This window comes from Emydura macquarii, unplaced genomic scaffold (assembly GCF_026122565.2).
Source record: "Emydura macquarii macquarii isolate MOO-44397 ecotype Brisbane River unplaced genomic scaffold, CSIRO-AGI_Emac_v2 contig_306, whole genome shotgun sequence".
NCBI lineage: Eukaryota > Metazoa > Chordata > Testudines > Chelidae > Emydura > Emydura macquarii.
The window spans coordinates 15,001,303-15,025,367 of record NW_027130443.1 but is presented as its reverse complement, the minus strand read 5'-3'; the positions used below and the strand labels follow the sequence as shown (position 1 = coordinate 15,025,367).

General features: G+C 42.1%; 2 protein-coding genes across 15 annotated transcripts in view; both read right to left on the bottom strand.

Annotated features, from left to right (window-relative positions):
• Positions 1–10,771, bottom strand: part of CPAMD8 (C3 and PZP like alpha-2-macroglobulin domain containing 8) — a 126,798-nt gene extending 116,027 nt beyond the window's left edge. For all 13 annotated transcript variants that reach the window (XR_010922168.1, XR_010922172.1, XR_010922175.1 and 10 more), the window contains exons 1-3: positions 10,241–10,771; positions 6,532–6,683; positions 4,831–4,853 (exon numbers count right to left, since the gene is read on the bottom strand). Coding sequence is in view for 3 of the 13 variants with exons in the window: in XM_067561290.1 (XP_067417391.1) it covers positions 4,831–4,853; positions 6,532–6,683; positions 10,241–10,323 (258 nt within the window). In the remaining 10 variants the exon portion in view is untranslated. The remainder of the gene's footprint in view (positions 1–4,830; positions 4,854–6,531; positions 6,684–10,240) is intronic.
• HAUS8 (HAUS augmin like complex subunit 8) overlaps positions 1–24,065 on the bottom strand; it is a 54,438-nt gene that overhangs the window by 4,427 nt on the left and 25,946 nt on the right. The window contains exons 13-14 of one of the 2 annotated variants that reach the window (XR_010922240.1): positions 18,834–18,926; positions 14,748–14,818 (exon numbers count right to left, since the gene is read on the bottom strand). The gene's annotated coding sequence lies outside the window, so the exon portion shown is untranslated. Of the gene's footprint in view, positions 1–14,724; positions 14,819–18,833; positions 18,927–24,065 lie in introns of those variants that run through there. The other variant, XR_010922239.1, reaches the window with a different exon arrangement.

Sequence of the window (24,065 nt, the reverse complement as noted above, 5' to 3'; positions counted from 1 at the left end):
TCAAACCTTGGGATATGAACAATAAGAATACAGCAGTAGGAATATACTATCAATTACCTGAGCAGGATGGTGACAGTGACTGCTGTGTGAAATGCTCATAGAGCATTTGAAATGTGAAATGCTCATAGAGATTAGAGACGCTACAAAGACAGAAAATTCAATAGTAAAGGGGGATTTCAATTATTTACATATTGACTGGGTATATATCACCTCAGGAAGGGATGCAGAAATAAAATATTTAGACATCATTAATGGCTGCTTCTTGGAGCAGCTAGTCCTGGAACCCACAAGAGGAGAGGCAATTCTTGATTTAGTCCTAAGTGGAGCACAGGATCTGGTCCAAGAGGTGAATATAGCTGACCCACTGATAACAGCAAATATAATGTAATTAAATTTAATATCCTTGTAGGGAGGAAAATACAAAAGAAACCAACCACAATACCATTGAACATCAAAAGGGGGAACTACACAAAAATGAGGAAGCTAGTTAAACAAATTAAAATGATCAGTCACAAGGGTGAAATGCCTGCAAAATGCATGAAGACTATTTAAAAAGACCATAATAGAAGTGCAAACTAAATATATAGCTCAAATAAAATAAATAAATAAATAAAAAAGTAAGAGGACCAAAAAAAATCATGGGTAAACAGCAGAGTAAAAGAAGTAATTAGAAGCAAAAAGGCATCCTTTTAAAATTGGAAGTCAAATCCTAGTGAAGACAATAGAAAGGAACATAAACTATGGGCAAGTTAAGTGTGAAAGCATAATAAGGCAAGCCAAGAAAGAATCTGACGAGCAACTAGCTAAGGACACACAAACTATCAGCAATTTTTTAAAAGTACATGGGAAGCAGAAAGCCTGCCAAACAGTCAGTGAGGCAACTGGACAATGGAGATGCTAAAGGAGCATTCAAGGGAAAACATGGCCGTTGAGGAGAAGCTAAATTAATTTTCACTGAAAAGGCTATGGGGGTGATTCCCACACCTGAGCCATTCTTTTCAGGTGACAAATATGGGGGAACTGTCCCAGATTGTGGTGTCAGTAGAGGAGGTTGTGGAACAAAGTGATAAATTAAAACAGTAATAAGTCACCAGGACCAAATGGTATTCACCAAAGAGTTCTGAAGAAACCCAAACATGAAAATGCAGAACTACTAAAACTGTGGTATGTAACTTCTCCCTTAAATCAGCCTCTGCGCCAGATGACTGGAGGGTAGCAAATGTACCACCTATTTTTAAAAAAAGGCTCCAGAGGTGATCCTGGCAATTACAGGCCAGTAAGTCTAACTTCAGTATCAGGCAAATTAGTTCAAACTATATAATATATAGTATAATATATATATATATATATATATATAATGATAACAGAATTATCATCAGACACAGATGAACAAGATACATTGGGGAAGAGTCAAAAGGAAATCATGCCTCACCAATGTGTTAGAATTCTTTGAGGGGGTCAAACAAACATGTGGACAAGGTTGATCCAGCCAATATAGTGTATTTGGACTTTCAGAAAGCCTGTGACAAGGTCCCTCACCAAAGGCTCTTAAGCAAAGTAGGCAGTCATGGGATAAGAGGGAAGGTCCTCTTATGAATCAGTAAGTGGCTAAAAGATAAGAAAAAGATGGTTACTCACCTTGTAACTGTTGTTCTTCAAGATATGTTGCTCATGTCCATTCCACTGTAGGTGCATGCGCACCCCCGTGACGGTTACTGAATTTTTTTTCCCCTTAGCAGTACCCATAGGGCTGGCTTTGGCACCCCCTGGAGCTCCGCGCACATAACGTGGTACATAAGGCACCATCAGCCCTCCACCCACTCAGTTTCTTCTTGCTGTCAGCTCTGACAGCGGGGACGGAGGGCAGGTCACAGAATGGACACCACAAGCTGCGGAGGGCCTCTTCCACTCCCCAGAGTCGGAGGAGGCTCCCTCAGAGGATTGAGGGCTCTAGACAGCAAGCTATGCTCCTGTGGAGTCTGCTTGGCCTGATGGTGTGAAGGCCCTGCACTTGACCCCATTTCCTTAGTCTTCTTAGGCACAGGGGAGCAACCCCTATCCAAGTACTGTTTCTTCTGCTTTCTCTTTAACGGCGAGGCAGAAGATTGGTGCCATGGAACTTCCAGTGCCAGAGGGGCGCTCTGCGCCGACGCAGTGCTTGGCACTGAGAAGGAGTGGGATGGCTCCAAGGTTGGTCTTAAGGCGGCCTCCATCAGTAGGACCTTCAGACGAATTTCCCGCTCCTTCTGTATCCTTGGCCTGAACACCATGCAGATACTGTACTTGTCCTTCCTATGCAATTCCCCCAGGCACTTCAGACAACTATTGTGCGGGTCACTAAGCTGGAAGGGCTTGATGCAAAATTTATAGGGCTTGAAGCCCAGAGATTGGGACATGCCCCACTGCTGGGCGGAGGTCCCTAATGGGACTAAACCTTAACTACTAAACTATTTACAACTACTTATCTAAAATACACTAATTACTTTTACTTAACAACTACTTAAGAACACTTAAAACTAAATGCTAAAAGGCACTGGAGGATTGAGGAAGCAACGAACACAGTTCCAGTAACCGTCAGTGGCAGAAAGAAGGAACTGAGGGGGCGTAGGGCAGGTGGTGCTTTATGTACCGTGGCAAGTGCGCGGGGCTCCAGGGGGTGCCGAAGCCGGCCCTATGGATACTGTTAAGGGGAAAAGAATTCCAGTAACCGTGTACAGGGGCACGCATGCACGTACAATGGAACCAACATGAGCAAGCACTCAAAGAGGAACAATTAGTCACTGGGCAACAAAAATGGCAGATAAAATTTAATGTTGATAAGTGCAAAGCAATGCACATTGGAAAAAACAATCCCAACTATACATACAAAATGATGGAGTCTAAATTAGCTGTTACCGCTCAAGAAAGATCTTGGAGTCATTGTGGATAGCTCTTTGAAAACATTCTCTCAATGTACAGCAGCAGTAAAAAGGTAACGTTAGGAACCATTAGGCAAGGGATAGATAACAAGATTGAAAATATCATAATGCCACTATATAAATCCATGATACACCCATTCTTTGAATACTGTGTGCAGTTCTGGTCACCCCATCTCAAATAAGATATATTGGAACTGGAAAAGATGCAGAAAAGGGCATTAAAAATGCTTGGGGGTGTGAAACAGCTTCCATATACGATGAGAGTAAATAGACAGGGATTGTTCATTTTAGAAAAGAGATGACTAAGGGAGGATATGCTAGAGGTCTATACTATAAAATAATAAATGCTGTGGAAAAAGTGGATAAGGAAGTGTTATTTACCCCTTCACATAACACAAGATCCAGGGATCACCTGATTAAATTAAGAGACAAACATCAGGAAGTACTTCTTCACACAAAGTATAGTCAACCTGTGGAACTTGCTGCCATGGGATGTTGTGAATGGCAAAAGTGTAACTGGGTTTAAAAAACAATTAGTTAAGAACAGGTTACATAAACATTTGGGGTGGTTTAGGTATATTTTGGTCCTGTTGCAGCACAGGGCGCTGGACTAGATGATCTCTCAAGGTCCCTTCCAATCCTACATTTCTATTATGCTATTAATACTCAAACATGATGGGAATTTATTCTGGTCTGGGTCACACAGTTACAGCAACTCATCCAATGAATTATCCAGACCCCTGAGCCCTGTGAGTTTATTAAAAGTAATGTATTGCCACTATTCCAGAAACATGTCACAATTCAATAATGTAAGATGTATTCCATACAGCAGTAATGGATATTCATAGAAAATCATGAACACACTATATACCAGAATAGTATATTTAAGCACCTCTTAAAGCACCAAAAGTTTTGGTGGCACTTAAAAATACATATGGCTTGATTGTATTATTATTTAATTTATATCCAATAGTTCAGAAACCTGGAAAATACAAACAAACCTGATATCAACATGGAAACAAAGGGAGAACATCTCACAAAGATGACATATGAAGGGCCTGCCTGGCACCTGTATTGACATTTACACCTGTGCAAAGTGGGTGTAAAATCACCTCTTTCAATGCAAGTAAGTGGTGAACTCTGATTTGGCAGCATTACCGCTCACTTGGCACAGAGGTAAATGACTCATGCATGATGTAAAGCAGGGGAGAATCAGCCCCAGGGTTTCCTGATTCTGTAAAAGACAGATAAACTCCAATGTCCTAGATATTTGAATGAAGCTCAGATGTTCCTGCATTTCCTTAAAACTAATATGATCTCTTTGGATAGGTTCATAATGATTTTGTGTTTTGTTTTAAAGGGGTTTTCTGCCATAGTTGCTTTTAAATTAAGCATGATGATTATTTTACCTCACTATGGATTCTCCTTGGCCATAAAGATAGCTTCCCCACGTTTCTAGTGCAGTCAAAGTTAACATGGCTACATTTAATTCACTCCCTGATGTGTTGCAGTATTATGCCAGAAGTTCAAACCTGCACATATCTGGGAAGACTCTATGTAGCAACAGAAGATCAATAGGAACATGTTATTACTGGAATGATTTCCAGTGATTTCTTGCCCTCTTTTGAGATCTTCTGTGTATATCCTGTATTTCTTGTCAGTTATATATCCTACATAGCACCATATCTATAAAATAACATAATCATGAATTTGTCATTGAGCAATCAGCTATATACATTTCTCCTCACTCTTGCATATATAGCTCATATGAAACATAATCCTGAAGACTCCACAAACTGGGGTTATTAGTTCAGCCCTAAACTGATTCTCATTTTCTTCGGCTGCTGATTATCCAGTAGTCACAGAATATTCTCTCTCCCCAAACACTATATGAATAATAGTTGACACTCACCTTCAGCTTGATTGTCCCTTTATCTAAAAGAGAAAGAGAGAGAGTGTGTTATGGCATTGTGTTATTCTTTCTGAGTTAAAGCACTTGCTTCTAAGACAATTAGGGCTCAGAGGAGAAAGATTGTCATGATTCCTCCAACTGATAGGCCCCTGATTATGGTTTGATTTACCAGAAATAATTTTTCTGCATTGTGCAAAGCCATCAGCATAGGTAGGAGGAAAGGAAAGTATATATAATTGTGCTCTTTAGTATAAACTTGGCCTGACTAGGTAAGCTTATTCATTACTTTTTCTCAAAGTAAACTGCAAAGTGCTCTATGGTTTGACTATGTAACCAAGGTAGGGATTGGCCACGAGGAAGCTTACTACAATATTTTGCTGCCAAAGATCTGACCTCCCCTAGGACTTGAATAATCCTCATTAGACACCATAAAGTCTATTCTGCTTGCTGGATCTTACCATAGCTAAGATTTCTGTTTAGCACATGTCACTCACATGTACAAATACCATATCCATCTACGCAGCCAGCACAGCTCCCTCCTAACTTGGGACCAGCAGCAGAGTGATCCAATTTTCAAGGGGAGAAGAAGGAACATAAAACCAGAGACATTCCCTTAAGGAAAGGAAACCTATTTTAAAGGGGAGTTTTTCTATGGATCATGACTTCTCTCACTGATGAGTGAGGGATTTATGCATGCACTCCCATCAGCATTAATGAAGTTACCCATATAAAAGCCAACTAAAATGACTAGGAAAACTCTTAGGCTCACCAAAATCTGTTTCTCTCTTTTCATGGAGGCAGCCACAGCCCAACAAATTACAGGCCCTACTAGCCCCAACCACCTCTGAATCACCCTTCTTTATCCTAGTTCAGAAGCTCTTTTGCTCAAAACTTAAGTCCCAAGAGGGTAGACTCCAGAGATTTCCTTAGATAGTAGGCAGTCATTAAGATCACAGAATTCATGTGCTTTGCACAGAGCAGGGTTAAACATAATGGTAAAAATTACTATGATTGTCTGAGTCCTGTCTACATTACAGCTTCTTTCACTGCTGGAGATGCATTACTGAGCATCATTTTCACCAGTGTAATTTGTGTAACAGTGCAACAAATGTGTTAAGTGAGACACAGTCAAAACCCCTTTTGTCTTTCCAAACAGGAAAGATGGGTTTGCTTTTCAATCCTAAAAGGTATCTGGTTGCACCAAAGTTATCATCTCTCTCTATAAAGAAGAGAAAAGTCTTCGTAATGGATCTTTAAGGGGGAGAATTTGTCTCCCCACTAGATTCAAATCAAGGTGTAGAAGAATTCTGATTTTTTCCAGAGATGATATATTCTTCCTCACATTCAACCTTATTCTCTTATCCTACATATAGTTTATTCAATGCAAAAACTCAGACTTCCTTTGGGAATCTAGATGTCAAGGCAGACCACTTGAACACCAGTGCATCACCTGCATCTAAGCTCTCCATGTACCTTGGTGTTTCAAAGGCATCAATCTTGATTATTTCAGACCCCAAGAACCAGAGCCAAGCCAGTGCAATCAAAGCTGGGAACATTCTGCACCAATAAATGGTTTACAAATTATTATGGTTCCAGCTTCAGAGTTATCAGAAGCCATTCTCTGAAGATGCCAAAGAGCTTCTCATAGCACTTAGGCTTGTGCACTAGCTCTTGTTCAGTTTTCCATAAACGAGAACTTACCCAGAACTGCTCCATGGCCTCGTGCCACTGTTTCTCCTTTGACCACTAGCTGAACCTGGACTGTTGTTTCCTTGATTGAGTTAAAGATGGTCACACTAATAGCTTCCTCTACGCCTGATCGGAAAACAGAAGGTGCTGCTATCAAATAGCCCCTAGGAAATAAGGTTGGAAGTGGATGGTCATTGAGAACAGCAACAAAGTGTGCTTTTCCCTACTGTGAGATGATCAGGGTGCCAAACAGCATAAAACTATTTAAAATATTAATATTAAAAAAAAAATCCTGTGACAGTCACCTAAAGTCTGCCCCCAAGACAGTCACACTGGCAACATGCCAGGAGTTTGGGACTCAGCCTAATATGCATAAAATGGAGCAGACTGTAGTCTGACAATCTTCATTGGTTGCAGCTACTAAAACATAATAGTGACTGTAATATTCCATCTTGATACAGAGAGGAGAGGTAGATCATCGCCATAGGAATTTTGTAGTCTCTGAAGATCAAATCTTCATATTAACAGATGAGGGCAGCTTCCAACCAACCTGTAGAACACTTTTACATGTTCACACTTTGGGCATCATTTCCCTTGGACCTCACTAATAATCAAGATAACAGTTCATAATATGTGTACATTAGTTAATGCTCATTTGCAAAGAGATCCTGTGAAGTTACAGTTTACATCAGCATGCTACCCAAAGAATTCCACATGACTAACATCAATAGAACAAGTAACAAGCATTAGCTGCAAACTGCAGTAGCAATTTACAGTAAGTGTGACTTGTATATTTGGCTTATATATAGGATACTAAGTATCAACACAAATAAGTATTGTACTAATTAGACTTTATAGTATTTTGAAACCAGCACTAAAGCTCAATTATTTTATATCACAGCAATATGTAGCTATCTCTCAACTAAACTTTATCAGATGTATTCACATTTATAAAATTGCAGTCATGTTGTCATGAATAGGAGCCTGAATTACTGATATATTTCTACTATATTGCACTAGTATTGACATCATAATTACACATACTAACACACACAATTAAGTACAGTCAGTTGAATATAAAAAGGCTGATGCACACTTTGGTCACATCCATCAGAGCCCTCCAGTTTAGCATTATATATAATACCCTGTTTTGAAACACTTTAGACCAAGATTTTTAAGTGACTAATTATTTTGAATGCCAAACTTGACACGACTTAGAGAAACCTGATTTTCAGAAGGTGGGTGCTTCAGCACTTTCTGAAGGTCAAGCTCAATTAAGGTATATCAAGTTGGACATCCACAAGATTGAGGTATCCAAAATCATCGGCCATTTTTAAAAACCTTGGCCTTCATCTCCCCCCGCTTTAAAAGAGGAAGTAGAGGCTAGTGATAAAAGCCTAGAAATGGGAGTCAGGAGATCTGAGTTCACATTCCCAGCTCTTCCAGTCATTCAGTTCCTTTTAAAAGGGCTACATCTTGAACAATGTGTCACCAATTTTTATTTTTTAATTAAAAAAAAAAATCACAGCTTTGGAAAAAGTATTCTAACAGGCACACTTTTGCTTTTAAAACTGCCTTGAAAGACTTCACAACCATACATAATAAAATCTTGTGTACAATTACTACGGGAATGCTTATGAGCTTCCCATACTGAATGGCACCATGCCATATATGTATTGACTGTATGCATGATAGTCTCTTGCATTACAGTTTCCAATGTCTTTGGTGTATGATACTGTAAAGCAATACATTTATATCTTCTTTATGACATCATACATCTTTCTGCTTCTTTTCTCCCCAAATGGAGTTTTTTTAAAAAAGATAATTTTTCAAGTCACACACTTTAAAACATATTTCAGCCACTTGCCTCACTATGGTTCCAGCAGTTGGGTCACTTTAGTTCATGATTAATTATCACACTGGGATGAAGTTGATGGTGTTTTACAGCCCCCCAGTCACCTTTTAGCAAATTCCAACCCATTGTTTCTCTCTCAGCAGACCTCATTGCCATGGAGATTCCATTACACCCAACATAAGTTCAGCTCTCTATGGTAGTTCAGTCAGATTGCACTGGATACTTAGAACTTAAAGAATTTGAGAATAAATGTCCTGTGGCTTCAGGTTTAAACATTTACCAGATTGCTACCTAATCTGCATATCCTTAGTAAGGAAAACAGCCAATCTATTTGGAGGAGAGAGAGAATATCATTTGCATCCATACTAAATGATTACATTCAAATTTTTATTTGACCAGCTTCTGTTGGTGAGAGAAGTTGATCCAATAAGAGATATTACCTCACTCACCTTGTCTCTCTAATATCCTGAGACCAACCAGGCTACAAAAACGCTGCATAGTTTTAAACTGTCACATAAGCATGGGCCTGCAGTAACATATATGAAGCATATGTATCCACATCATTTTCTATGCACTTGTATATCTATGTTTCCTATTTACTGTATCATTCTACCTCTGCATCTGATGAAGTGAGCTGAGTCTCACGAAAGCTTATGCCTACAAAAATTAAATTTGTTAGTCTTTAAAGTGCCACAGAACTCTCGTTGTTTTTGCTGTATACAGACTAACACGGCTACCCCTCTGGAACACATCATTTTAAGCAATTCTAACTTTTTTTTCTGGAATATCAGCTTGTTGATGTGGTCTCTTTAAATTAAGTAATTTAGTAATGTTGTATTTGAAAATTAAATGTTTAGCTTGGATACTTCTGACGGTAACTTGACAGATCCTGCAAGAACTTTTGACTAGCAGCTCTGCCAGGTTAGACTAAAACTTGGCAGGAACTGGCAGGATGTGAAATATTTTTTAGTAAGCAAGAGAAAATAGGAAGTCCTCATGGCATCTAGTTAAAGCAGCTATTCAGTGTGGACTGGTTACAAACCTAAGCAATAAAACAAAGCAAACTTTAATTAAAAATAAACTAAACCAAAATAAATAAATAAATGCACAGAAACTGTGTACTTAATTTCTATAAATTAGATGAGACTATTTTCACAGAAGTTAAAAAACAAACAAAACCAAAAACTCCTTAGATGATTTTCCATGCAAGAGAGTTTCACATGTTCTTCCAGTAAACATCTCTTTCCAGAGCAACTAACAGTACCTCAAACTATTATAATAACTGGTTAGTGGATCACAGCTCATATTGAACATTCCATATTCATATCATTGCATTAAACAAGTACTTGTACATAAATGCTCCGCAACGTTGTGTTTAAGACGTTCCAAACAAATATTGCCCGCCCTGTCGAGAGTTTGGATTTTTGCAGAGACAGCTGTATGATGATTAACTATCAAATGCATGTGTTTCCTCCGGCATATTCCGGGGAAACCACATGCAGTTTACGACCCTGGCTGAGGAATTGGGAAAAATAATTTTGCAGGCTTTGTTAATCGATTTGGAGTAATTTGTGTTGTGAGCCATCATTTAACAGCTCCTTGCACGGGTATACTATAAAGGTTCCTCCCCCTAAACACCTCCCCTCTCCCTCCCTTACCTGCAGGGTCTGCTCCGTGCTGGAGGAAGTAAAAGGTAGAGGTGTTATGGCTACTGCCCGGAGAAAGGGGTGGCGTTGCCTCGAGAACTTTGGGGGCTTCCTCATGCCAGCGATAGGGGGCGATGCCCCCGAGCCAGGCGGGAGGAGAGCTGGGGTCTCTACCCGGTGACACGGACGTGGTGGGGCACTGCCCGGGGCCCGTACTTACTGGCTCTGCGGAGGCTGAGCCCCGCACAGGCTGCAGAGGGACAGGAAGATCCACCAGGCGCAGCCGGGCTCCTTGGGGGGCATGGCGCTCCGGGGAGCGGCTCCTTCCCCCAGGGCTGCTAGCTCTAGAGCCCCAGGCCACGGCGCGCTCCCTGTAGCCCGAGCCCGGCCGGGCAGGAGCCCTTTGTTTCGGCGAGTGCAGCCTCAGTTCCCGGTCTTGGCTCCCCGGTGCCTCTGGCCGCCGCCCCCTGGCTCCCACCGCCGCGTCCCCGCCCCCGGGCCGCCCCCTCCTGGCCCCGGTGCCCGCTCGGCTCCGGCCCCGGCTCTTTGTCTGACTCCGCGGCTCCCCGCCTGCTACTGACAGCATGGACCGGGAGAGGGGGCCGGGCCGGGCCGGGCCCCCCGCGCCTCCTCCTCCCAGACCCCAGGGCATGCCGTGGACGACGTCCCCATCTCCCACGCAGCCCTCCGGGCAGGAACCGGCCTCTCCACGCACCCGGGCTGAGAACCACCTGGCTCCGGTCCCCTCAGCCCGGGCGGCGATGGGGTCTCCATTCCCCGGCAGGTACCCCACACACCAGGGAGACACTCTCTCGCCCAAGCCCCGTACATGGAGGGTGGCGTAGCCCGGGCCCGCACGGCCAGGGCACCGCTCCCCGCTCTCCTTATCCCGGCATTCTGGCCCCTCACCCCTCCAGTGCTGACCCTCCCCTCAGCCCTGTCCCCTCAGCCCCAGCCCTGACCCTGTCACCCCCCCCCCCAAGCTCTCCTGCCCTTCTCCCCCAGTCACCCCGCCTCAGGTCAGCCCTGCGCTCTCAGCCCTGCCTCACTTCAGCCCTAGAGCTGCCACCCCGCTCAGTTCTAGAGCCCTCACCCCCAGACCTGTCACCCCCCTTCAGCTGTCCCTTCACCGCCTGCCCTGACCCGTCACCCCCCTCAGATCTCCCGCCCTCATCTCAAACCTGACCCGTTGTAGAGCCTTCACTTCAGCTCTCGCACCACAATCCTGCCCATCACCCTCCTCCATTCTCCTGCCCTCATCCCAGTCAACCCCACCTCACATCAGCCTTGTGCGCTCAGCTCTGCCTCACCTCAGCCCTAGAGCACTCACTCTCAGCCCTTACTCCAACCATCCCCCTAGGCACCAGATCCTCCACCCCCCAGTCACCCTGCCTCACCTGAGCCCTAAACCCCAGCCCTTGCTCTCAGCACTGGCCCCTCAGCTCTAGCACCATTCCCCAGTCACCATTGCCTCACCTCAGTCCTAAGCCTGAACCCCAATTGTGCTCTCAGCACTGACCCCCTCCCTCTCCCCAGTCAGCCCCTTACCCCTACAGTAAGGACCCCTGTATCAGCCATCTTCCTGGAACCCTCACACACACCACCACCAGAGCCCTGACCCCCAGATACCACCCTCACACTCACTGGAATTCATCCAACCTGTCACCTCTCCTCCACTAACATTGCCCCACAACTGATGGGGGTGTCTGGGTCACGGAGAATGTGAGCTGTCCTGACCCCTTAGGGCTGGCTGACATCCCATCTCTCACACACACAGACTGCAAGAACTGTCAAAACTCCCATCCTCGCAGAGCACCTGGAGCTCGTCAAACCCAAGGCAAGGTCACAGAGAAATGGCTTCTCTCCTTTCACTGGCTAAACCTAGAAACTGACTCTGTGCTTGGAGAGGTCTCATTAAACCTTGTTATAGAGGAACAACCAGATTAAAGAACTGTTACCTGACTTACAAACCAGTGCCAGGATTGTTGCTCTCTGATCTTTCTCCATCCCTAGGCCCTAAAACCTAATCTATCCATCTCCATCCCTAGATTCTAGCCAATAGCTAAAGTAGTTTGAGACAGGAGGGGGAGCTCTCACTGCACTGCACCAGCCATAAAGGAAAGGGAGCTGTGTGGGCAGGGAGAAGCTAGGGAATTCCTATCTCAGCAGAGTGGGTGCCATGCTTCCCCCACAACTGCCTCTTAATTTAATCTCAATTCTAGTCTGTTCTAGTTCTTTCCATCCCTGAATCCTAGTATCAGTCTGTATCTAGCGAATCCATCTGTATTTGTATTTGCTGTTGGCCACTAGGAGATGCCCACATTGTCTATATTTATGCAGTCATTAGGTAAGATCTTTGGGGCAGGGACTGTTTTGTATGTATGGTATCAGAGCACACTGTCCACTCAAAAACCAAATTAGTACAATATTACTAATACATTTTTTAAAATAAAAGTTTTTAAAAGTAGCTATTCCTCCAGCTCTTGTTAACAACAGGGAGAGGCAAGAACAGAGCATGCATATCCAAGACAACAGGGGTGTTTCAGGATCATCAAATAAATGCCCCTGTCCCCTGTAAATACCAGAAGCAAATGAGTGCTTCAGCCCACAGAAAAGGACCTAGTCAAGTCTGGATCAGTTTTGCTGGAGCCAATCTTCATACAAATATGCCTTCCAGGGCAAATCACTTCAAGGTAGCATGTGCAAAATGCATCGATCCCAAGAGAAAATTAACAAACAGCACAAGTGTGGTATAGGATTGGTTTCCAAGACATTATTAAACTGGAAGACTCGTGGAGCTAGGTGCATGGAGTTTACTTGGCACCCAAATGTGTATGTAGAAGGAAAGGCTATTTTCCCTTCCAGTTTTCATGGTGACAGTTGCTGTGTTCCAAATTAAATCGATTAATTGAGAATGCTTAAAATCCATATTAAACTGGTATTATTCAATCTCTTTCCTAATGTTGACTACCCTGTTCATAAACTGAAGAAGGGGGGATGCAGAGAAGATGCCAGGTTTTCTTTAGCTGTCATTTTTCATTGTGACCTTGTGGTCTGGACAGGTCTTTATGGAAAGGAGCCAGGGAGAATATTCTGCCTTGTGCTATATTGTGGGTCTGGGATGCAGCTCAGTGCTCAGGATCACAGAGGGTATAAAACGAGGGAAGTGAGAGCAGGAGGAGATCCCCAAAGTCTGGTCTGAGATCACTCATCAGAGCAAAAGGATTTGGCCTTGGCCTGGAAGAGTTCCCATTCTAGAAGACTCTAGGTCTGTGGCATGTGAAGGATGGAGCAGATTCCAAAAGAGATGAAGGAAGGAAAAAAGGAGGCAATCTTTAGAAGGATGTACAAAAGCTCAATTTAGGCAGTGGTTCACCTAGGAAGAGCTGTGGATTACAGAACCTTTCACCCTTAAGTCACTGGTACAAATCCCACCAAATCAGTACTGTTAAGTGCCAGACTTTCTAGTGGCCTCTGTGAAATAAGTCTGATTCAGAGAAGATAATTGTCACCATCATAGTTAGAACTAAATGGCAACCTTGGCAGCAGTTTCAGCATAGAGGATAAGGACTTAAATAGGCCTTGTAGACTGAACTGTCTTCTGATCGCAAGTGATGGTTCTTCTAAGCAACAGTTGAGCCATATTGACAGGGCAGTGTGGGGAACATTTTTGCTGCAGCTGACCATGCTGTTCTCAGGATAAATAGAGAGCTTTCTTCTCCAGAGCTATTAATCCAGCACCTTTCACTAGCGCTAATTTTACTTACCCAAATCCTTGGGTTGCCTAGTAATTGGAAATTATGTCTTCTATGGGAGACTGTTGCTTCCTGGGCCTGCGGTATTTGAAAGGACTGCATAAGCAGCATATTTGTCCCCCTCAGAACAACTAGCTCAACAGCAACACCTCCAGTCAATTTAGGAGTTGTGCTGACAGGGGGCCCTGTGCAGCCTTTCTCTGCCAAAAGCATAGTGGTCATAACACATGGTCTGAATGGATATGGAAAAGCCCCATCCACACCCCTCCCTGAGGAATGATTGAGTTCAGACTTCTAGATCATTGTGCTATACACACCCAGGAATAAATTAATCCCCACTAACACATTTTTTGCATTTGGAATAAATTATTTTCAAGCACCATAAAGTCACTTTGAGAAATTAGTGACTAACACTTAGGAAAAAGGGAAGTTTACAGAATTTCCATTTCTTCCTTGATCATCCCAGTCATTTCAGTTCAGAATTCTTTCTTTCTATAGATATCTGATATGGGTTCTATTATTTTATTTAGCTGAAAGGACCCTTCTTACTCAAAACCCAGCCACAAATCAGAGCCCCCTTTCCTGCAAGCCCTATTTTCCTGTTTGCCACATGATCTTGCTAATTGGAGTATTTGCTAAGCCTGACCTTTTGCTACCTCTTAAAATGATTTCAGTCACCATAAATCTGAGGAAGCCCCTAGGTGAATCATTAGTGGGTCAGTACGTTTTCTGCAACTTAGTCTACTCTCTAAAAATACAGTCATAAAAATATTGATGAACGCTACTCAACTATTTAAAGAACAGAACCTGAAGTTTGAGCATGTTCAGTGTGTGGTGGGGGATGGTTACAGACTGGTGTTTAGTTTAATCTCTGGGGATGTTTTACTAATTTTTAATATGACCCACATAAAAATATTAATTGGTAAATTATTTAATAAATTCACAGTATCCTCTAAAACTGATGATACATACATTACTAGACATATCTTCCTTTTCTGTACCTTTGGTTATTTCCTTATGATTTGCGGAGAGGCATATTGAATCTAGAGGAGAAAAAGACAGTAGATAAGGTAAATGTAAAGATTTAGAGCCACATTTATGAAGCAGTTAAGAAAAGAACTATGCTGGGACTTAGAGAGCTGCAACACCCATCTCCTAAAAGTTCTTCTATGTGCCTTTATAGCAGATAAAGCATGAGGGAGGTTAACAAACAATGATCTCTAAAATCAATGGGACTGTGCACACTAGCAAGCACAAGGTTGAGGAGTAAGTGTTTGCAGGATTGGGTCTTAAAGCTGTATTGTTTTCAGAATAGTTAATTATAGTTGCAAAGCAAAATGGTAGCAGCAAGGAACACACAGGGAATTCAGAAATTGCCATAATGTCCCAAATTGAATTTCCTAAGAAAAATGCAAGGAACAGAAATTCTTCAGGGAATAGTGCCACCAACCAACATTATAATCCAATCTTCTGAAAATGGCTTTGTTGGGCAGCATATATTCAGCATTTTAAAAATAATTGAGAATTATATTATTCTTCTAAAAAAACTGCAGTACTCCATCATCTATATACCGACCAGCAAGTGCCTGGGAATCTCTCACCTGACTGTCCAAAGGAGACCCAGAGTCACAGATAAACAATGTATCTGAAACTAGAGTGTATCTTTGTTAATAAAATAAAGCAAAAATACAAACCTTAGCTTGTCTACTCCCAGGGCCTAGAACCAGGTAAACACTTGGGATTTGGTGATATTTTAAAGACATAGACATGCATAATACAACAGATCCCTGGCATGAGGATCTTCTAGTCTAGTTAAAAATAAATAAAGAATCTACCTATCTTAGGTACTTCGATCCACCACCACCCCCAATTTCCAGAGTAACCAAGCACCTCACAATGTATAATGTATTTACCCTCCGAACAACCCTGAGAAGTAGGGAAGTGCTATTATCCCCATTGGACAGACAGGGAACTGAGGCACAGAAGCTAAGTGACTTGCCCAAGGTTACACAGGGAATCTGTAGCAGAGCAAGGACTTGAACCCAGGTCTCCGAATTGCCAAGAATTGAGTACAAAACATGGAATAAATTAGGCTGGAAGAGAGCACAATCACAGGAATCATCATCAAATAAGTGGATTTTTAGGATGCTGATGTCTGGGAAACGGTGTTGGCATGGAAAAAGGAGCAAAGTTAAGACTGAGGACGACCTGAGAACAATAGTAAAGCAAGATAATTGGTTGATTATAGCACAATCCAGCAGTATAAGTAATGCATATAATGACGGACAACATTCTAAAATGCAGCTACAATAGATCCAGTGTAAAGTTTTAAAGAACATTCTAGCACTGAGCATATTTCTACCTTACAGAAATTGCAGGTAGAAATCATCACTATTTGTAGACGGAAAGGATTATTTCAGGATTAAAGATTTTCCATTCGATATTTACTGGCTAACTAACAGCCAATTACACCTCCAAAGCATACAAGCTGTCTTCTAATTATGAAACTATGTGCCATTTTGTACATAAGGCTGGGATCAGCATAGTCTGTAAAAGGAGGCTTTAGATATCATTTTGAACTATTTAGTTACTGAAATGGAATTTTCAGTGTCTGCCAAAATGAATCCTATTCAGTCTGATGCAACAGGTGTTGGAATTCCAGCAGCCGCATGCAACCCACATCTGGTAACAGTTAGGAATTTAAAGGAAGTTTGGTAAGAACTGCTTATGTATAAAAACTATTTATTGGTCAAATCTAAGGGCCATATTCAGCCACCGTTTGCATTGCACATAGCTCAAATATTTTACATAGTTTTTAAAAATTGGAATTCTGATCTTCATGAAATTTCAGAAATTGCAGGCACTGTTTGATAACGGGTGTGACTGGCGTTTTTGTGTCATGGAAGGAACATGGTTTATTGCACAAGGTGCAGATACATTTAAGTTGGCTCACAATAGATCTAAATTACATGTTGACTATATACATCTTCTCATATCCACTTATCCCTCCACAAGAGGGAAAGCAATTCTACCCCTTACCATCTATAAAGGGAATAGCTCTTACCACCTATAAAGACACCTTAGCAATACAGTTTGATCATCAGGTAATGACTGGCCAAATGATGACAGTTACCACTAAACACTCTAAAAAGGTGACTCCTGAGCACTGGTTTTCTGGGCTCCTCCTCGCACCTGAAATTCTTACTCACAAGTTGTCTTAAATGGGACTACCTACTCATGAGTAAAGATTAGAGGATCAGGCCCTTAGCAATTATGCTCATTCATACTAGGCCTTAGTGCTCTGTCTCCTGTTCATTTGTGCCCCCACTCTAACCTGCTAAGGTGAGTCTGTGGCTTCAAGTCTCAAAAGTCCCAGCTCCACAGCAAGTTGTAGTGTGCACCTGAATAGGAAGTGGTAGGCACTGGCTAGTTAAACCCACATCTTAGTCTGGTTGCTTGGAAAGATTCATAACCATTGATCTGTAAAGTTACTGGCATTTTTTTTTTGACAAAATTCAAGTGAAATCAAACCGAGTTTGGTATTGTATAGGCCTCAATAGAGGACACGTCTTCTGCCCTTGCAGGATGATGGACACAGTGATCTGGTATGAATTTTTCTTCAATTACTCTGATCAGTGCAGTAAGGGCACAGACATTTCCAGTGGCTTTGGAGCTGTTTTTATTTTAAACAGGGACGACATGCAAAGGGGGGGGGAGGGTTTCTGTGACAAGAAGTGCCCACAGGCTGCTAGTGTTTGGGGTTAGGCTTGGGTTTATGTTCTATCATGTATCGGAGTGATCAGGCTTTTCTTACTCTGCCATCTACACCTAAGAACTGTAGTATCTAAGAGCTATGTAAGAACCATAGAAAGAGAAAGCTGCATTTCACACAGTCAAAACTAGAGAGAGTCTGGAAACCTGCTATACTGAGGAGCTGCATCAAGACTTACCACCTCCCACTAGCAAGAGATATTGAAGGAATAAAGCCATGCACTGCTTGTTCGATCCATATAGCAGGACACAAAAATTCTTAAAAGGCAAACGGCAGCAGTTGTGCTGTAGCTGACAAAACCTAAGCTCTCTATATTATTCCTTTTGCAGAAACTCTCTCAAGCAAAAAAACAACCCTGAGCAAACAGTGGCAACCAATGACAAACAGGTCCCCACCTGTAGGCTCACCTACACAGTCTTTGATCTCCACAGCCCTATTCTTCTTATCTTCAGCCTTTACTCTTCCCACTGAAATCCTCTCAGGACTGCATGCGGATGGCTGCAAATTTTTTACTAAATTATCTGCAATACTTCTTACATAACCAGATCCCTTCCTATGTATTATGGAGAGGCAGTTGCAACCAGCTTTCATTATAAAGCCCCATGTAACCTCTTCCCACAACTTTGGCTTGGAAAACGGGTTTATCCGGTAAACTGCCAGATTTACTCTGAAGTGCAAAAAAAGACTATTCCTGCAAAGTTTGAAGAACCTTCATCAGACTGTTTTGGGTTATTACGTAACAATACAGGTACCCTGATTTGAAATTTTGTCTCATCTACGATTTGTCTCCCTCTAGCTCAAAAAAGGGTTTTTGGTATCCCTTCAAATATTCCAAGCGTAGCCTATATTTGAATAAAATAGGCTGTAGTCAATCAAAGCCATAAATCACTGCTGTTGTGGATAATTAGGGGTCCAATCCTGCTTTAATTAGACTTTAGTAGAAGGTTCTTTTGCTTTGATTTTACCAAGATCTTAATTTACACATGCACATCCTGAATAAACCAATGGAATAGAGATCTTAATTCCAGTCATTTCACACTGTCATGTCTCAGTTAACTTTTAAAGTGTCACATTTGTGGCAAAAACATGCATCAATTTGGCTGATTTAACCAATATTTTGTTCTTCCTACTCTGTGTTATGGGAAGGAGACTGTATTTTTTAAGTTAAATTGCTACATTTACCCTTCTATGGATATCTGATGTACAAATAGGAAACTGCAGAACAAGCAACAGCAGACTGTTCTGCCGTATTAATGAAAGCATTTACTAGCTGTGAGAGCACACACCTCTTTTTCAGAAGAATCAAACTGCAATGTCAGTTCTGTTGTAAGGACCAGTAAAAACAAGACTGATCCTGCCTCTCAGGAACAAAAGCAACTCTGAAAAAAAGTTACAAGAAAAAAATAATTAGAGAGCATGTTCAAAATAAGAATGTTATATCTGAGTGACACATAAAAGGATAACAATATCAGGAACACAATTATTGTACAGTGCTGATGAATGTATGCCTATTAATCATCCACATAACATGACAGTGATCTTTCTGTAATATAAAGTTATATTTTGAAGGCTCATACACTGTTTGAAATATTAATGACAAGCGATTTGTGGGAGTGGATACTGATTTGGAACAGGTATTAGTACACAGTATAGCTTAATCAGAGATGTAAGGGGTTGTCTCATTTTGCAATTTAGTGCATTTGTTTAATTACAAGTTATTTTTCAGTTTTCTATTTAAGTATGAGCTATAACTTACTACGGAGTGTTGTGTTTTATATATGAGAGAGACATAAATGGAGGAGATGTGTGTTCTCTTCACTATTAGAATTTTTAACAAGTTATAGAACCCAATCTCATATTTTCAAAATTCAAAGACATTTTGCTGTGTTTGGGATGATCCAATCCATTTTTACTACCACTTAAAAACAAACTAACTAAATTCAAATATCCAAAGAACAATGCAACTGTTTTTTCTATATAGCATCTTTTACATAAACTATAGTAGAGGGCTCTTTACCAGACAAAGTATAAAAACCCAATTGCTGGAAGTTGAAGTTAGATGATTTCAAATGAGAAGTAAAGCACTTAAAAACAAGTCAGTGAGTAATTAGCCATTGGAATAAACTATATAGCATGAAGTGTAATCTCCATCAGTTGAACTCTTTACATCAGTGCTGGATGTTTTTCTAAAAGATCTGCCCAAGTTCACAAAGAAGTTATGAGCTAGATACAGAATCAGTGTGTGAAGTTCTGTGGCCTCTATTATGCAGGAGGTCAGAGTAGATGATTATAATGGTCATTTCTATCCTTAACCTATGAAGAAACTCCACCACCAAAGTAGCTTTAAAGAGTCAATGCAATTGCCACAGTAAGAGAGAGAGAACAAGAAATGGAGAGAGAAATGAAGTGATTTATGGAATGGAGAAGACATTTTCAGCTGCGATTTGAAAATGGAGAATCAATGTAAGGCTTTGTCTACACTAGAAAGTTTTGTAGACGCAAGTTACAGAGATGATAAAGAAGTGCTGGAATTACCATACTTGTGCCTGTCCACACAGCACTCATTGTTTCGCCAAAGTGCGTCCACAGTTAGTACTCTAGTGTCGACAGGGACAGCAGTGCACTGTGGGCAGCTATCCCAGTGTGCAACTCGCCACCTTGTGTCGCTAGAGTTATGGGAAGGCGGAGCGGACTGCAGTGCATTATGGGTGTGGGCTCAACATCCCATGACGCAATGATTTCCATCCCGTCATTCCATAGGTTTCTGACTGTTTCGTGGCATTTTCCACTTACCCCAGTTTTCTGAGTGCCCACCATCTCTATCTGAAAAGATGGATCCTGCACTACTTACCACTGTTGCTGTCAGTGTTCTGAACACATTGTGGCTTGTCATGCAATATCATGAGCTCCCAATCAGAACTGGAATCTGAGGCACCTGACCTGCTGTGTGCCATGCAAACAAACAATGCCAGATTACTGTTTGCATTCACAGAGCATCGGCACATGGTGCACTGCCGCTTTTGGGTGTGTGAAACAAGCACTTAGTGGTGGGATTGTATCATTATGCAGGCCTGGGATGATGAGCAGTGGCTGCAGAACTTTTGAATGTGCACAGCCACCTTCATGGAATGTGGAATGTGTGGGTGGAGTATGGGGAGGGCATGGAAAGCTGTTCTGTACTGGCTGCGGGAGGCGGAGAGCATGCATGAATTCAGTCTGCAGCGTTATGAGTGACTTTCACAGCTCATTTGCTCCTCCATGGCTTTTATCATGCGCTCATGACTTGCTATCACTTGCTCCTGGTTTTCCCTCCTCTCCTGCCTATCCTATCCATATTCTGATTTTCAGACACAGTGTGCTCCATGCCCTTTTTTCTTTTTTTTCTGCCTCAGAGGACTGGAGGCGTTCTTGGAACATCTCCTCTTTGCTTCTCCATTGTTGGTTTTTTGGTTTTTTTTTTAAATCAGCGACAGACACTTGACCGGTGAAGGGCACAAATGTAGATGGAAAATAAACAATGAACAGAAGTAGAACAGAAAATCCAATAGTTAATATGTAAATGATTTCAGCAGAGGTGTGCTGGCAGTAGCATACATAGGCAGAGCTGTAAAACTAGGACCTGTCTACACTTACCTCTGGGATTCAACAGCAGTCGACGGGAGTTACGCAAGCTATGCAAAAAACTTGCGTAACTCCCGTCGACTTTTGGGGCTCCTCTTCTGTGCGCCGTCTTCACTGCACTGTGCCGACGGGAACCACGTTCCCTTCAACGCAGTGCTACGCCACTTGCAAAGGTGGTCTTAGTAAGTTGATTTCTGGATCGACTTAGCGGGTCTTCACTGACCACTCAGTCAATCCAGAGAAAATCGATTTGACAGCTGCGACTTTGCCGCCGTCAGTGTAGCCATACCCTAACACTAGGCAGATTTGCAGACATAGGCAGTTTAGGGAGAACAGGAGAGTTCAGAGTCAAGCAGGATGCCAGAATAAGAGAGAAACTGCAAAAGGAAAATAAGTAAGAGGAAGGAGAGAGGAGATGGGGCTATATTTGAGGAGGCTCTTTTTGCCCACAGGAATAGCTTCCTTTAACTTTCTTCAGCTACGATGAAGCTGCAAGAATTCTTATTCCAGGCAGAGAGCGTGACCAGAAAGAGTACATTAAAAGATGCAAAAGTAATGAACAGATGAATGTCATCAAGGTAAAGCTAGAAGTTAAAGTGAAAGCTAAGCAGCCCCCTCAAAAAAAATAGAGATGAGTGAGGTGAATCTTCTGGGATGCAGAAAAGGAGACCAGGAGATCAGCACAAAGGAGTCATTACCCGAGACAGAAGAAAAAAAAGTAGCTAGCTGGGTAGAAGCAGAACCTTGACAAAAGTGATTGTAATGTATCTCAAGAAAATGGAGTGATGGTTTATATTAAAATTGTTGCCCTACTTGTAGACTGAATTGGATCTCAAAACTACAGTATAGTCTTCAACAAGGTTCTAAAAAGTGCTCTCCCTATCCCTGGAACTTGCTTTTTGTGTGTGTATGTGGTGTGGGGAGGGTGTCTGTGCAAAATTTATCTAAGAAAACTAACTACAGTCCATTATCTCACTACAGTAGTTCTAAGGCCTGTTTGGCTCATGGAGCACCATGTCTTGTAGTATTTTAAATATTACAATCTTGTTATTTGTGGGCACTTTTTTTTTAAAATATGGAATCTTCTTTTGGGTGATTCATCTGCAGCTTGGGGAAACTTATAGGAACGCAGCAATGGAAAATTCAGGATTTCCAGAAACAATATAAACAGCATTTCTGCAAATGATAGCTTTAAAAAATAAATAGTCAAAGGCAGATGGTGAAGAAAGAGTTAATTACTTGGCTCAACAATTTGTCTATCAGTTCAATACTGGAAAAAAGCTTATACAAAGACAATTTAATTAAACCTGATTAATTCAGTTAGGCTACAAAAGAATGGAAACAATTCACAGCTAACAAATGCAGCTGGAGAAGGTGTTTAAATCAGGGATTTGTGGAAGGGTGACCTAAGACCTAAAAGAGAATGGGGGTAAAGCTTGCCTCATCACACAGAGTTTGTAAGTTTTGTAACTTCCACATAGCCAACATCTGCAAAAATGCTCCAGGGAATAAGAATTCTACAGCAACATTAACTCAACAAAGTCTACATAGGAAGGCTAAGCAAAAAGGCTGCCATATCTGAACTTCAGTTTTAACTCTTGCTCCCTTTCAGGTGGCGTCCAGAATAGGATGAATCCTACCTATTCTGATTTCACATGCTTAAGGGCACAACAAGTCCCAGCACATGGAAAATAAAATTGTAGATCCCACTGTCTCTGCCAATTTGATGGCTCCTTTCTGGCATCATCTGAAAGGCTGGAGTGTAAGCATGAAGGCTTAGAATAGGAGAAAACTGTTTCACTCTTGGAGCAAGTAGAGGGACTTCTAACTGGAACCTGCTTAGGTGTGAACCTGAGTGCATCTCTTAATCAGCAAGGAGATTATAGAATCATAGAACCATAGAGTTGGAAGGGACCTCAGGAGGTCATCTAGTCCAACCCCCTGCTCAAAGCAGGACTAACCTCAGCTAAATAATCCCAGCGAGGGTTTTGTCAAGTCGCAGCTTAAAAACCTCTAAAGATGGAGATTCCACCACCTCCCTAGGTAACCCATTCCAGTGCTTCACCACCCTCCTAGTGAAAAACTTTTTTCTAATGTCCAACCTAGATCTCCCCCACTGCAATTTGCTCCTTGTTCTGTCATCTGCCACCACTGAGAACAGCCTAGCTCCATCCTCCCTGGAACCCCCTTTCAGGTAGTTAAAGGCTGCTATCAAATCTCCCCTCATTCTTCTCTTCTTCAGACTAAACAAGCCTAGTTTCCTCAGCCTCTCCTCATACATCTTGTGCTCCAGCCCCCTAATCGTTTTTATTGCCCTCCGCTGGACTCTCTCCAACTTGTCCACATCCTTTTAGTAGTGGGGGGCCCAAAACTGGACACAATACTCCAAATGTGGCCTCACCAATGCCGAATAGAGGAGAATAATCACTTCTTGCGATCTGCTGGCAATGCTCCTACTAATGCAGCCCAATATGCTATTAGCCTTCTTGGCAACCAGGGCACACTGCTGACTCATATCCAGCTTCTTATCCACTGTAACCCCCAGGTCCTTTTCTGCAGAACTGCTGCCTAGCTCGTCGGTCCCCAGTCTGTAGCTGTGTATGGGATTCTTCCGTCCAAAGTGCAGGACCCTGCACTTGTCCTTGTTGAACCTCATCAGATTTATTTTGGCCCAATCCTCCAGTTTGTTTAGGTCCTTCTGTATCCTATCCCTATCTTCCAGGGTATCTACCACTCCCCCTAGCTTAGTGTCATCTGCAAACTTGTTGAGGGTGCAATCTACCCCATCCTCTAGATCATTAATGAAGATGTTGAACAAAACCGGCCCCAGCACCGACCCCTGGGGCACTCCGCTTGTGACCGGCTGCCAGCTAGACATGGAGACATTGATCACTACC